The 15,625-nt window shown below is 45.8% G+C and overlaps 1 protein-coding gene across 1 annotated transcript in view; it reads left to right on the forward strand.

Annotated features, from left to right (window-relative positions):
- Nucleotides 1-12,623, forward strand: part of LOC134354348 (guanylate-binding protein 1-like) — a 33,009-nt gene extending 20,386 nt beyond the window's left edge. Inside the window, exons 5-10 of the mRNA XM_063063285.1 lie at nucleotides 3,032-3,219; nucleotides 3,863-4,108; nucleotides 5,593-5,870; nucleotides 6,316-6,528; nucleotides 7,786-7,888; nucleotides 10,111-12,623. Of these exons, the coding sequence (XP_062919355.1) occupies nucleotides 3,032-3,219; nucleotides 3,863-4,108; nucleotides 5,593-5,870; nucleotides 6,316-6,528; nucleotides 7,786-7,888; nucleotides 10,111-10,439 (1,357 nt within the window). The 3' untranslated portion in view covers nucleotides 10,440-12,623. The remainder of the gene's footprint in view (nucleotides 1-3,031; nucleotides 3,220-3,862; nucleotides 4,109-5,592; nucleotides 5,871-6,315; nucleotides 6,529-7,785; nucleotides 7,889-10,110) is intronic.
- Nucleotides 12,624-15,625: the final 3,002 nt, after the last annotated feature.

Raw genomic sequence — 15,625 nt, forward strand, 5'->3', positions numbered from 1 at the left:
GCGTCTTTCAGTTCCTCTCTCTCAGGAATACCTGCACAGTGACCAGTGTCTGTCAGTTCCTCTCTCGGGAATGTCTGCACAGTGACTGATGTCTCTCAGTCCCACTCTCTTAGGGAGATATTGTAGTCTGATCAGTTTATCTCAGCCCCTGTCTCTCTCAGTGGGATATCTGTGCATGGACTGATGTTTCTCTGTCCCTTTCTTCTGGCATATATCTGCACACTGTTGTCTCTCAATCATGGAGTCATTGAGCTATACGGCAGGAAAAGTATCCCGTCAGCCATGCTTGTCTATACTGACTAAAATGTATTCTCAAACTGATCCTGCTTTCCAGCACGTGCCCATAACCCTCTGAATTCTCGTCATCTTCATACCTGTCCACATACTTCGTAAATGTGTCTCATGGACGTGCCTCACCCACTTCCTCTGCTGGCTGTTTCAATATAATCATCATCCTTTGTCAATAAAGAAATGACATCGCAGGTTCTTATTAATCATTTCACTCTAACCATAATACTATATCCTGTAGTTTTCATTTCCACAACCTTGCAAACAAAGACCACTGATCCTATCAATGCCCTTCATGATTTTGTTATTACAGCTGTGAAATTACCCCTCAATCTTCTATGCTCCAAAGAATAAAGGCCACTCTGTTCCCAGGCTCCTGGCAACATCCTTCAAATGTTTCTTTACTCTCTTTCTGGTTTAATCACATCTTTGCTATAACTGCATAATCAGAACTGTACACAGTACTGCAAGTGTGACCACACCAACAGTCTGTACAATCAAAGTGTAACCACCCACTTCAAACTTAGCACACTAACTGATGAACGCCAGCATGCTAAAAACTTTCTGCACACCCCTATCCTCTCAACATGCAAGTCCCCTTTAAGGGACTCCTGCACCTCTACACTGAGCTCTTTCTGTTGTGCAAAGGTGCCTGGAGCCCTTGCAATTAATGTAAAAGTCCTACACTGAATAGTCCTTCCAAAATGTAACTCTACTGTTACATACTCCGTAACGGGTTAAAAGAACCAGCAGAAATGGAACACACCTGGAGTCTGGTATTGCTGTTACGTAAAGCTATTCTATTAGTAACTACACAATACAGTAATATAAAAATCAGATAAATCAAACAGGTTAGCAGAATTTATGCATATACAGGTGTGTAAATATAAAAGCCAAGCTTCTTCAAGTTTAGGAGGTAATGGATACAGTCTTACGATGATGGGTAAATGAAGTCAGTTCAGTTCGTGTTATTGAGTTGAGTAGTGTTGGAGAGAGAGAGGTGTTGTGGTTGTCCAAGTAAGCCGATGCTGTCGATCCTCCATTGTCCTCCGAAATCCTTTAAAGTCACCGAATGTGACCACAAAAAGGAGACCATCTTCTGTGGCAAAGTTATCCACCCAGGTGAGGGTTGGACACACTGATAACTTTCCACCGGTCACCCCTTTACACACTGTGAGAGCCACTGATCGATTCTCCTGATCGATCCTCCAAAACCCACCTTCCTGTGAGCACACAAAACTCATCCAGTGTCCGAATCCGTGTGTGTCTGTCAGACAATCAGCTGACCTTGTATTTATTCAAGCATGCTGAACACCAGCTGTCCATCAATTGACACCGCCGTCAGTCACCATGGCGACTCACGAGCTGCTCGTTGTTCTCTCTCTGTAGGAACTCACAAGCAGGCAGCGTCCTTGTATATTCAAAACAAACTGCAGAGAAACCATAACATCGATTGTCCATCAAATAACTCCACCTATCTCTCTCTCTCTCTCTCTCTCTCTCTCTCTCTCTCTCTCTCTCTGGAGCAGCTCAAACAGTGTCCGAAAGTCAGTCTCATTCTACCGACGTTTTAAAGTGACAGTCCACAGAAAATATGAACCCTAGTGGTACATAACAATACGTACTTACCTGAATTCCATTTGACATTCCTGAGCCCAGCTGCTCAGCTGCCCAGCTGACTGAGATTCCATTGTACTTGCTGGTACTCCTCTTCACTGTCCTCTGTGACAGTGAAATAATGCTTGAGAACTGTGCCCACCTCTAGCAGTTCCACAAATACATTTCCATCTTTTAGGGGCCCCATTCACTCCCATGTTACTGTTCTTTCATTAATATATTTGTAAAATCACTTAGAATTCTCCTCAATTTTCTTAGCTAAAGTTACCTCATTCTCCCTTTTGCCCTCCAAATCTCCATCTTGAGTTTACTCTGGCCTCCTCTATATCTATTCAATGATTCACTTGATCCCATCTGCCTGTATCTGGATGAAGACACCTCCTGTTTTCCTGAGCAAAGTTACAATACTTCTTGACATCCAGGGTTCTCAATTACCGGCAGCTTTGCCTTTTACTCATCGAGACCCCCTCTCTCAGGGAGCTATCTCCACAATGACATGTGTCTCTTAGTCACCCTCTTTCTGAGGGGGAGATCTGTACACTGACCACTGTTTCAGTCCATCTTGCCAAGGGGAGGTCTGTACACCAGCCAGTGTTTCAGTCCATTTTGCTGAGTGGGAGATCTGTACACTGGCCAGTGTTTCAGTCCACCTTACCAAGAGGAAGATCTGTACACTGACCAGTGTCTCTCAGTCTGTCTCTCTCAGTGAGATATCTCCATAATGACAGGCATCTCTGAGCACACTCTCTCAGTCTCTCTCTCTAAAGGGCAGAGATGTACTCTGACAAGTCTCCCTCCCTCTCTCCCCCTCCCCTCCCCCTCTCTCTCTCCTCCTCACTCCCCCCTCTCTCCCCCCTCTCCCCCCTCTCTCCCCATCTCCCCCTCTCTCTCCCCCTCTCTCCCCCTTCTCTCTCCCCTCCTCTCCCCCCCGTCTCTCTCCCCCCTCTCTCTCTCCACCCTCTCTCTCTCTCCTCCCCCCCCTCTCTCTCTCTGCCTCCCTCTCTCATTTTTAAACTGACTCGTGTCTCTCAGTGTATCTGTCTCGGGTGCAGATCTGAACAGTGACTGATATTCCTCACTACTTTCCTGCCAACCCTTCATTCCTTTTCCTTGATGTTGCTCCCAGTTTTGTGACTGAACAGTGTAAGCTGATCCAGATGAAGTCTCAGCCCGATGACTATGACAGATGGGACTTTGTCCGTTTCTTCCCTGAATTTGTCTGGTTGATTCGTGATTTCACTCTGGACCTAGAGATCGATGGAAAAGATGTGACTCCGAATGAGTACCTGGAGCACAGTCTGAAACTGAAGGACAGTGAGTATGTGGCAGTGCCAGTCTCTGAGGAGATAGGGTGAACTTGGAAAGGGGCCAGAGAAGGGAGGGAGCAGGGTTGAATTCAGTGTGTGAGGGGGTGGTGGAGGAAGGGGCAACCTGTTACCTTTGAGAATCTGTGCACACACACAGTCCAGTGTTTCCCAGCCCCTTCACATCTCTCATTCCCCACTTACTCTGCATTCCCCTGCCCTGTTCACATTCACATTACCTCACAATTCCCTGCAACAACTTAACACCAATGTACACTGTCCTCTGGTTTGATGATATAAATGCACCACTCTCACCTAGCTGACAATGCTTTCTCATCAGAGTTTCATTTGATTGGCAGGGTGTCACTCTCCCACACACACCCCTCAATCAGTATGACCCTCAACTACCCTTTCAATGTCACATCATTCCCCTCCATGACAAGTCACCCATGACCCAACTACAATGCACTTGATGCCCCTCCCACACATCCTGTCCCTCACCATCAGATCTCGCAAACTGCCTCCCCCCTGTTTCCTTCCATTCCTTCCCCTATTCCTCCCCACAGCCCCGTGGGTAACAGTCACCATGTTGGGAATGGGAGAACAGACTCAGTAAGGGTGACTCCTGCCTGATTCCTGGTTCTTTTTTACAGGTGAGGTCAGTGAACAGGACAAGGAATATAATGAACTCCGCAGGTGTATCCGTGATCATTTTCCCTCACTTTGCTGCTTTGCATTTCGACCTCCCGCAGACTGGAAGAAACTCAAGCATCTCCAGGAACTGGAGGACAAGGATCTGGATGAGGATTTTGTCAAGGAGCGGAAGAACCTCATTCATTACATTCACACCCACAAGAAAGTCAAGAGAGTTCTTGGGGGTCAGCTGGTCACGGGCAGGAGTGAGTAACCTGGCAAAACCTCCCACCTCTCTTCAGTATAACACACTAACCTTGCATGAGAAAATCTGCAGATGCTGGAAATCCAAAGCAACACACACAAAAAGCTGGAGGAATTCAGCAGCCCAGGCAACATCTATGGAAAAGAGTAAGCAGTTGATGTTTCATGCCAAGACCCTTCATCAGGACTGGAAAGGGACGGGCAAAATCAGAATAAGAAAATGGGGGAAGGGAGAAGAGGAAAAAGTATAAGTTGGCAGGTGATAGGTGAAACTGGGAGAGGGGGAGGGGTGAAGAAAAGAGCTGGGAAGTCGATTGGTGAAAGAGATAAAGGCAGGAAAAGTGTGAATCTGATTGGAGAGGACTGAAGACCATGGTTGAAGGGGAAGGGATTGGAACACCAGAAGGAGGTGATGGAGAGGTGAAAGGAAAGTGTGAGAGGGAAGAAAGAATGGGGAATGGTGAAGGAGATGAGTGGGGGGTATTACTGGAATTTAGGAAATTGATGCTCATGCAATCATGTTGAGCACCTTCACTCCGTCTGCCACAAAAGGCGAGATTTCCTTTTGGCCACCTATTTCAATCCTACTTCCCATTCCTTTCCAACCTGTCTGTCCATGGCCTCTTTTGCCCCGAGGGGGCCAGGCTATATTCTGTCTGCGTAGTCTCCAACCTGATGGCATGAAGATAGATTTCGCAAACGTCTTACCTGCCCATCACTTCCCTCTGTTGCTCCTTCCCTTTCTTTTATTCCATGATCTTCAGTCATCTCCTACCACATCCCCTCTACTCCAGCCCTTTATCATTTTCACCAATCAACTTCCCAGTTCTTTACTTCACTCCCTCCTCCTTTCCAGGTTTAACCTATCACCTGCCACCTTGGACTTCTTTCTCCCTCACCTTCCTATCCTGATTTATCGTCTTCCTTTCCAGCCCTGGTGAAAGCTCTTAGTCTGAAACCCTCACCTGGAATAGGAACATACTATCAGAGTATATGGGAATGTGGACAGTGGGACTGAATGGGAAGGGAATTGGATGCCATTAGAAACGTGTATACGAGGGAAGTGAACGGGAAGGGGTTGGGATCCCATTGGGAATGAGTAGGATGGTGTGGGATACCAGCATGTGCGTAGAGGGTAGAAGTGAATGTAAAGAGATGGAGTTCACTACAAGTGAATGGGGAGGTGTGGGGACCCATTGGGAATATGAACTGTGTGTTTGAATGGGAAAGGGGTAGGGTCCCATTGGAAATATAGTCTGTGAGATTGAATGAGAAAGGTTGGGGTCCCATTAGCAGCGTGGACTGTGGCATTGAATGGGAAAGGGGTAGGGTCTTATTGGGAGTAGGAATGATGGGAGAGAATTGGAGGGAATGGGATCCCATTGGAAGTGAATGAGAATGGGTTGGGTTCATTGTGATATGGAGAGTGGGAATTGAGAGTGTGATCAGATCCCCAGGCACTGACCTCCAGAAACATACCACACAGGATTTGTTGAATTGACGAAGATATACGTGGGCATGATGGTGGATGGGGTCCTACCGTGTGTGGAGAGCTGTGTCGCCAAATTAATGGACGTGGAAAACCAAGCAGCAGTAGATGAAGCCCTGAAATTCTATGATGATGAAATGAAAAAATTCTCAGAATCTGACGATGTTACTATGAACAAACTCACAGAGTATTACCATATGAAGAGCAAAGCGGCATTCAATATCTTCCACAAAAGTTGTATGAACAACAGTGACAAACACATCGAACAGCTGGAGGTGAGCTTCTAATGTTCAGTGATTTCCAACTGTCTCAACTGTACAACAGTCCCTGGATCCAACTCTTAAGAGTGAGAGACAAGGAGCACAGATACTGTATCATCCTGAACATGAAGGACTGAGAGACACCGGATAGTATAGTTCACTTCAAGTGAGAGTGGCAGAGAGTCACCAGTTTGTATACAGGTCACTCCTGATCAGTGTGTAGATCTCTCCCTGAGAGAGAGTGACTCAGAGATATAATTAGTGTACAGATGTCTGAATGAGAGAGATTGACTGAGAGACAGTGGTCAGCGTACAGATCTCTCTCTGAGAGACAGCGACTCAGATCTCAGATATATAGTTTGTGTGCAGATATACCACTGAGAGAGAGGGACTGCGAGACACTGGTCAGTGTACAATACTTTGTTTCCTAGTTTACTGTACATCTTTCCTTCATTCCCAGGAGATAATGAGTTCTATTTACAAGTCTCTCATGGTGAGGATGAAGAAAAAGTCACAAGAGAAATGTGAGGCACATCTAAAAAAAGTAATGTCATCAATAAAAGAAAACCTGACATCTGAACATTACCTGAGTCCTGGCGGTTTCCAGGCACTGAAGAAGGATCTTGATAAGGCCATTGAGGAGTATGAAGAAAAGACCAAGGATGAAATGGAGGTGTGATCAATATTTTACAGCAATGTGTTTACTTTTCAATTCTCATGGCTTTTCCTTCCCCTGCCTTACATGGATTCAGAAAATTTCCCCCCCACCCCCACCACCTTCTTCCATTAACCCAACAAAATTGAATTTGATTTCCGCTCTCCGTATCACCTGGAATGGGATTAACTGGGTAGATTAGGTCTATAACCGAGGAATGAGTGTTATAGGTTGTGGGAAGATTTTCAGTGGGTGGGGTCAGTTCCTGTGAGGCTGTGGGAGGGAATTTCATGGGTCAGGAGAGTTTGTGATGGGGAGATGTTCATGGGATGCTAGAGGGGATTCAGTGGTTGGAGAGTCAGTAATGGGGCTGTGGGAATTATCTTTTAATCCTAGTTTTCAAGGGCCTTCCAATCTCTCCCTTAAAAATCCTAACTCTCTGCTTCCACTGAGCTTCAATGGAGAGTTCAAAAAACTAATCACACATTGAGAGAAAAATGCTTGTCTCATAACTTGGTTGATCAAGCTACCTGTTTATCTCACTCAGCTTTGCGACTCACGACCTTCTTCCCTACACTAACCATCCAGTCTGTGACTCCTAGTTCTGGGCTTTCCCACAGAAGTGTCTAGACCCAGCCTGTCCTACCTTCTTGAAAAAGGTAATCTGTGTTTCCAGGTATGAGTCTAAGACCCATCTCTAATCTGTGTCCAGTGTATTAGTGTTAAAGCAGACCTATACTGTCTATGTTCCAGATGTCATCTCACCAAAACCAGATATAACTGAAGTATTTCCCTTCTGATTTTGTTACACACTCCACCTCTCCCATTTAATTGCACACAAACATTTTGCAAATCTTGCACTAGGATCCCTCTGCATCTCAGAACATCGCAAATTCTCCCATTTGGATAATATGCTACTATTTATCTTTCTGCCACAATAGATATTTTGCATTATCCCACATTGTGCTCGATTTGCCTGATCCTTGTCCATTCACACAATCAATTCTCTGTACTTTTTGTCACCTGTGTGTGTCATTTTTACAATTTAGCCTTGTGTCATTGAAAAAAAAGGATTCTGCCTTCATTCAAAGCCCTGATATAAATTGTACACAGTTTCCAGTTGTGGTTTTACCAACTTCCTGTAGATTGGTAAGAGGAGCTCCTTAATTGTTTATCAGTCCCCAGCACTAGTTATTTGATCTCCTTTGGTCTCCTGTGGACTGCTGTGATGGGAGAGAGTGGGACATGAATGATTGTATCTTCTCTTCTCTGTAGGGCTGGGCTGTCCTCACCCACTTCCTGGGAGAGGAAAAGCCTCATCTAGACCATGTACAGAAAATGGACAGCAGCCTGACGGAGGAACAAAAGCATGTCTCTGGTGAGAAAATAAACAAAACGTCAAGATATTTTGGTCAGGGTGTATCTGTATATTTAAAATTAACTCTTCAAGTCTGAAAACTAAAAATGTGATACACTCTTGCTGGGTACTTCACCTCAGAGTTCATCAGAAGCAGCAAAGTCACAGTGAGATCAGGGAGAGGTGTGTCGATGTTCTTGGACATGTTCACATGAAGAAGTTGATGTTGGGTCTCTCAAAGAACATAAACAGAAATCCAGATTAGGTTGCCCAATAGTAGGAGCTAGATTTGAGGCTGGAGTAGGGGTCATCAGTGAGGAGTGGGTAATTCTTGTTGAAGAGATATAGGTGCAGGGAAAACAGAAGGGCTTGGCATATGATGTCAGTGGAACTCGAGCATAAGTACCTACATTTATACAAATGGAGAGTCAATAGTTTGATACAAGATCTGGTGTATTATGCCGAAACAAGGGAGAATACCACAGAATGACAGAGGAGTTTGATAGCGTAGATTAGAAACACGGGCTGCATGGTGGGATGATGGCTGCAGGAGTCAGACCCCAGCATTTACCCCGATCTTGGTTGTGGGTGATGGGAATGGAAAAAGGCCGTGGAACACTGAACCCTCTCATGAGGTAGAGTAAGGATGCTCCTGTGGTTGGGAGACCTCCCAGTGATGCTGCTGGGGCAGTGAATGGGGTAACAAGGAGGACGCAGACTATAAAGGTTGTGTTTTCTGTTCAGACTCCAGAGTAAGCCAAGAGCTGCCCATTTCTGAATGAGGAATATTTTCCATGGACTTGTTTACCAGGTTTCAGAGACTGTACAAAGGGTTGCAGTGAGGAGACTTGCTCCTCTCTACCTCAGGATGTGGCTCTGCATGAACTTCCAGAGCCAGGAACAATGATCCATCCTTCAGTCTCATGCCTGTTGTGGAGAGGGTCCCTCTCCTCTGGTCAGCAAGAGGTCCAGATTCCCCTGAGGTGCCTCAGGATTCCTCCACCACTGATCCTGGGGTTAGGATTGTGTTGGAAATGGAACAAGCTGGTGGGTTTGGGACACGCACTGCAGAGAGAGGAATGCACGCATCAGCTATGAGTGCCTTCTGCCTGGAGGGGGACAGGCACTTATGGTAGTTGGGGAGCTGGGGTCCACACTTACCCCATCTTCCTGCAGGTTTAACAATGATAGAGTTCCTCTTGTCCTTACCTATCACCCAGGAGTCTCTGCATCCAACACATCATCTTCTGCAACTTCCGCTATCTCCAAAGGGATCCTACCACTAAACATATATTTACCGCCCTCTCCCTCCACCTTCTGCAGGGATTACTCCCTCCACAATTCCCTTATCCATTTGTCTCTCCAACCCCTCCCCCTGCTCCCAAATATTTCCCACCTGGCACTTAACCCTGCAAGCAGTCTAAGTACTACACCTGCCCATACACCTCCACCATCATCTCCATTCAGGACTGTCCTTCCACGTGAGGCAAAACTTCACCTGCAATTCTGCTGGGGTCATCTATTGTGTCTGGTGCTCCTGATGTGGCCTCTAGATTGGTGAGACCATTGTAAATTGGAAGACTGCTTTGTTGAGCACCTCCGCACTACCCGCCACAAGCAGGAATTCCCAATGACCGAACATTTTAATTAGAATTCCCATTCCCATTCTGACTTGTCGGTCCATAGGCTCCTCTTGTGCCAAGAAGAGGCGATGCTCAGAGTAGAGGAACAACACCTAATATTCCATCTGGGAAGACTCTAACCTGATGGCATGAATATCGATTTCTCCTTCGGGTAAACAAACTTTTCCCACTCTTTCCTCTATTCCTCACTCTGACCTTTTACTTCTTCTCACCTGCCTATTACTAACCCCTTCTCCAGTAGTCCACTCTCCTCTCCTATCGGATTGCTTCCTCTCCAGCCCTTGACCTTCTTTACCCACCTGCATTCACCCATCATGTTCCAGCTAGTATCTTTCCCCTCCCCCCACTTTTTTATTCTGACATCTTCCCCCTTCCTCCTCAGTCCTGAAATCAGAACTCAGGTGAAATATTAATTATCTATTCATTTCCATAGATGCTGCCTGACCTGCTGAGTTCCTCCAGCATTTTCTGTGTGTTGTCTTAGGCTGAACAGTGAGTGAATCTCCTTCTCAATGTCCTGTCTCACACACACCTCGAGAAATGACCCCTTCACCACTCTCTGCACGGACTAACCAATTCATCCTCTGCCCCTTTTGTCAGCTTTGGAAGAGGAGCTCTCAAGGCTGAAACAGGAGATGAAGATGATGGAGCAGAAGAGGAAAGCATTTGAGGAATGCAGGAATAAGGAGATCATGGAGCAGATCAAGAAGAGGTTTGAGGAGGGTAAAATGTGCAGCGTGGAGGAGCTGAAGGAAGCCATGGAGCATATGAGGAGTGAGATGAAGAAATATGAAGTTGAAGGCAGGATGGAGGATGCAGTAAGGGCTCGGCAGAGGTACGAGTACCTGAAGAAGAAATATGAAGAGGCAACAGGATCGAGTTTCATGAAATTCATAAGGAGAGTGCTGAGATTATTTCAGATCAGGTAACTGTGGTAGGCGCTGTGGTAAAATTGTATCCATAGCAGGAAAGCAGTCAAAAAATGCATGCATTTAGAAATGTGTCCGCAGCACCAATCTGTGACATCCCGAACAGCTTCCACCCACTACCCTCCCCAGTCTGATCAGTGAACTGGACCCCAAATATTGTCCACCACACACATTCCACATCCAATCCAGAGCCGGATATCAGAGACACACACTGGAACATTTAAAGTGGGGTCAGATTCCAGCTGGTGAATCTCAGAACCCCAGGGATGTGACTGAGCCAGTGTAATATGTCCCACTCACTAAATCCCCTCACACAGCCCACGGACACTCTCACCCATGACCGACTCTCCCCACTGACTTAATCCCCTACCACAGTCCATGCACACTCACCCCCACTCACTAAATCCCCTCCCACACCCCATGGAAACTGTCCCCCATCACTGACTCCTCTGCCCATGAAACCCCCTCACACAGCCCGTGGACATTCTCCCCTATCACCGACTGTCCTCACCTACCGAACCCCCTCCCACAGCCCATGGACATTCTCCCCCATCACCGACTGTCCTCACCTACTGAACCCTCTCCCACAGCCCATGGACATTCTCCCCTATCACCGACTGTCCTCACCTACCGAACCCCCTCCCACAGCCCATGGACAATCTCCCCTATCACCGACTGTCCTCACCTACCGAACCCCCTCACACAGCCCATGGACATTCTCCCCCATCACCGACTGTCCTCACCTACTGAACCCCCTCACACAGCCCATGGACGCTCAGCCCAATCACTCTCCCACCATCCACTGAACAGACCCCCACAGCTCACGGACAATCTCAGCAATTACCAATTCCCCAACCCCCACCGAATCACTTTGCACATTCCATGTATGCTCTCTGTCATCACCAACTCTTCCCCCCAACTCACTGAATCCTCTCCCCCAGCTGACGGACATACTCTCCAATAACAAGCTCTCCCCACCCACTGAACCACTCCACAATCTCGCAGACTGTCTCCCTCATCACCAACTCCCCTACCTACTGAATCCCCTCACACAGCCCACAGACTCTTCCCAATTACCAACTCTCCCCATCCACTGAATCCTCTCCTGCAGCCCACAGTCACTCCCCCACCACCAGCATTTCCCCACTCACTGAATCCTCTCCTGCAGCTCACAGACACCCTCCTCATCCTTGAATTCCCTCCGACAGCCCGTCTACATTCTCCCCCACCACCTACTTCCTCCACTCCAACCAATGAATTCCCTTCCACAGCCCATGGACATAAAGCTATAAAGCTACATGTCCAGTTCTTGTGCATGTTTTATTCAATTCTCTCATATACCTGTCCACACTGTACCACAATTACCTGAACTATCAATTATAAGGAGCTCTGTTTATCCTTGAGCAATTCATCAAACTCTCCTTGGCACAGAATGTCACCTCCCACAATGTCCTTATCAGCTGGTTCAGTGTTCTGGGTCAGCGGTCAGCTCTATTCAATACTGACCTGTGTTGATAATGTGTCCTTCCTCCACTCTGCTCTGTGTTCTGTGGATCTCTGTCTCACCAGCAGAGTTTCCTCCCAGATGCTGATGGGAGCTTGTCATCCCCCTCTGGCTGTTACATTCCCACCATCAATCCACGATCAGTGTGATTACTGGATCACACTAATTATCCAGGCAATAAATCTGACCACCAGCAATGAACAATTGGAAGCTGAAATGCAGGAACAGATGTACATTCAGCAGAGATACGTGAGACTGCAGGTGCTGGAATCTGGAACAACAACAGGAAGATGGAGGAATCTCCAGTGGGTTGAGCAGCATCTGTTGGTGGGGGTGGGGGTAAGGAATTGTTGACACTGGGTCAAGATCACGTATTAGAACTGATAGAGGTATCCTCAGCACAGGGTCTCAGCCCAAAATGGTGACAATTCCTTTCCGACCACAGATACTGCTTGATTCACTGAGTTCCTCCAGCAGGTCATTGCTTTATACACCAACATTTGTAAATTGAGTAAATAGTTTTAGCTAATAGATTTGTTAAGTAACATAGTTGCTACATTTAACCACAATATAACTTTATGAACAAATCAGTAATCTTTCCAATTAGCCAAATCAATGTCACTGCAATAATAAGAATCAGGATATATACGCGTGGATGAACTTAGATATTGAATCCTTGTCCCAACACATGGAAGTGTGGATTTAAATGCTAGCAGTTTGTATATGCTGGTAAATCTGTGAAATTTCAATAAAACTTCTGTGAAGAAGAAAGTTGTTCTCTATTGCACTTAGGACATTCTGGGAGTAGAAGAATGTGATGGCCGTACCTTTGTAGGCAAGATTAGAGATTATTGGTTCAAAGCTTCATTTATTATCAAAGCACGAGGGGTGATTGATAAGTTCGTGGCCTAAGGTAGAAGGAGATGAATTATTAACTTCAAACTTTCTGCATAATCACTCAAGGAGTTGACCTGCATGTGCATGTAATGAGAGCTGTATAACTTATTTCCTTCTACCTTGGGCCACGAACTTATCAGTCACCCGAGCTGTGGACACTTTCTGGAGGTCCAAGATCCATATACTCCACGACCGCTGGACTAAGTGTGTAAATGTAGGAGGGGACTATGTTGAAAAATAAATGTGCTAGGTTTTCTAAAATTGACTCCTTCTGCTTTAGGTCACGAACTTATCAATCACCCATCCTATGTATGCAGTATGGAACTCTGATATTCTTATTCTCAAGATAACCATGAAACAAACCAAAATGCATGACCATACACTTCCCAGCACTATATTCCATCTGCTAATACTTTGTCCATTTCTCTCATCTAAGTCTTTCTGCAAATTCCCTTCCTTCCTCATTTCAACCAGCCCTCCACTTATCTTTGTATTATCTGCAAACTTGGCCACAAAACCAACTATTCCATCATCCAAATCACTGACATATAACTTGAAAAGAAGCAGTCCCAACATCAACCCCTGCAGAACACCACTAGTCATCAGATCATTGCAAGTATCTCCACAATCTCTTCAGCTACCTCTTTCAGAACAGTGGGGTGTCGTCCATCTGGTCCAGGTGACTGATGCACCTTCAGATCTTTCAGCTTCTCAAGCAACTTCTCCTCAGTAATAGCAACTACATTCATTTCTGCCACCAACACTCTCCAATTTCTGGCACAGTGAAGACAGACACAAAGCATTTAGTAAATCTGTCCATCATTTCTTTGATCCCATTACTACATCCTCAGTGTCGTTTTCCAGCGGTCCGATATCCACACTCTGCTCTCTTTTACTCTTTATACAGTATATGTGAAAAAAATTATATCCTCTTTTATATTATTGGCTAGCTTACCTTCATATTTTATCTTTTCACTCCTTATGGCTTCTTCAGTTCCGTTCTATTGATTTTTAAAAGCTTCCCAATCCTCTAGAATCACAGTAATTTTTATCATATTACATGCCATCTCATTTACTTTTATTCTGTCTTTGACTTCCCTTGTCAGCTTTGGATGTGTCATCCTCCCTTTAGAATACTTCATCTTTGGTCTGCATCTGTCTGCACTGTTACAAGGATCATCCCTTGTAATAATGATTGGAGAGGCACAGAGAGAATCTGTGATTACCAACAAGCACCTTCATTGTCTAAACTAACAAACAAACAAACAAGTACCTGCGTGTCCACACACTCGGTTTCCTGACTCTCCTGAATAGCCAAACAGCAGAAAGGGTCTGTGCAGGCCAGGTGTTCCTTGTAACCCCAATCCACTCTCCATGTGTTCCATGTAGGGTCTCTCACCCTTGTTCTGTGATGGTTAATCTTCGAAGTTATCACTATTTTGCCTTTGAAAGCCTCTGCTTTTATATTCATTCCTTATCAGATGTTACACTTCAGTGTCATTGGCTATGGATCATATGACTGACCGTCAACATCTTCAGGCCAGTATCTGTTTCAAAGATTCAAAGAGCATTTATTATCAAAGAATGTATAAATTGTACACCTTGAGATTTGATTGCTTACAGGCAGACACAAAGCAAGAAAACTGAAGAGCACAATTTAAAAAACGACCATAACCACTGCACTGAGAAAAAGAAAATAAAACACGCACACACACCATGCAAACAATCGGAGCAAACGACAGCATTCCGAACCAGACTGAGTCCTTAGATCCGCTCCCCGGAGCAGCCAGAGCAGCCCCAAGCCTTGATCTCAGTTGTTCATCTCTCACAAACTCTCAGATTATCAGCTCACAGCCTCGGTGCCGCAGAGGGAGGAATGAACACCACAGGAGAGCGAGCAAAATCAGCCAGACCCTCGCCTCTGGTCCTGACATTTGGACTTCCCAGTCTAAATGGACCATCGATTAAATCTCCAGGCACCGGGTAGTACCTCGCTCTAGGACCCAGATCCCAGTGCAGCGACAACCTTGGGCTACACAGGCCAGAACTGTACTCATGCTCACCAAATTGGCTCAGCATTTGGATCAATCCAAGCTCACACACTGATTAGATGAATGGGCATTGAAACACTTTCACATCGACTCCTCTCCGAATTGCTCACTCTAACTCCAACAGCGTTACCAAACTCCAGCCGCACCTTGGCTTTGAAATGCACATGCACGGCCCTTCCTTTCAATCAGCATCACCTCTTCACCATTTTTTGCTTCCTAATTAAATCCAGTTCATTACATAGCACCCAATCCAGAATGGCTGATCCTCTAATGGGAAATGGGAGCAATCATGAGCTGCTCTAGAAAGCCATCTCATAGACATTCTACAATTTCCCTCGCTTGTGATCCAGGACCAACCTGATATTCACAATCTACCTGCATATTGAAACCACGCCCCCACCCCCCCCCCAAGACTATCACAACATTACCCTTCTGATGTCCCTGTTCTATCTCCCATTGTTATTTGTAGCGTATATCCTGGCTACTGTTCTGAGGCCTGTATACAACTCTCAGCAGGTTCTTTCTACACTTGCACTTTCTTAACTCCAGCCACAAGGATTCTGCATCTTTAAAAAATGAAATTAAATCTTTAGAAAGAGGTGACATAGGATCAGAAGACAGAGCCACGCTACCCATCTTCCTCACTGCCTGTCATTCTGATCCAATATGTATTCTCTGCAGTGGTAAGTGAATATCATGCAAAGGCCACGGATTGGTCACTTCATCGCTCATAA

This window comes from Mobula hypostoma, chromosome 11, assembly GCF_963921235.1.
Source record: "Mobula hypostoma chromosome 11, sMobHyp1.1, whole genome shotgun sequence".
NCBI lineage: Eukaryota > Metazoa > Chordata > Chondrichthyes > Myliobatiformes > Myliobatidae > Mobula > Mobula hypostoma.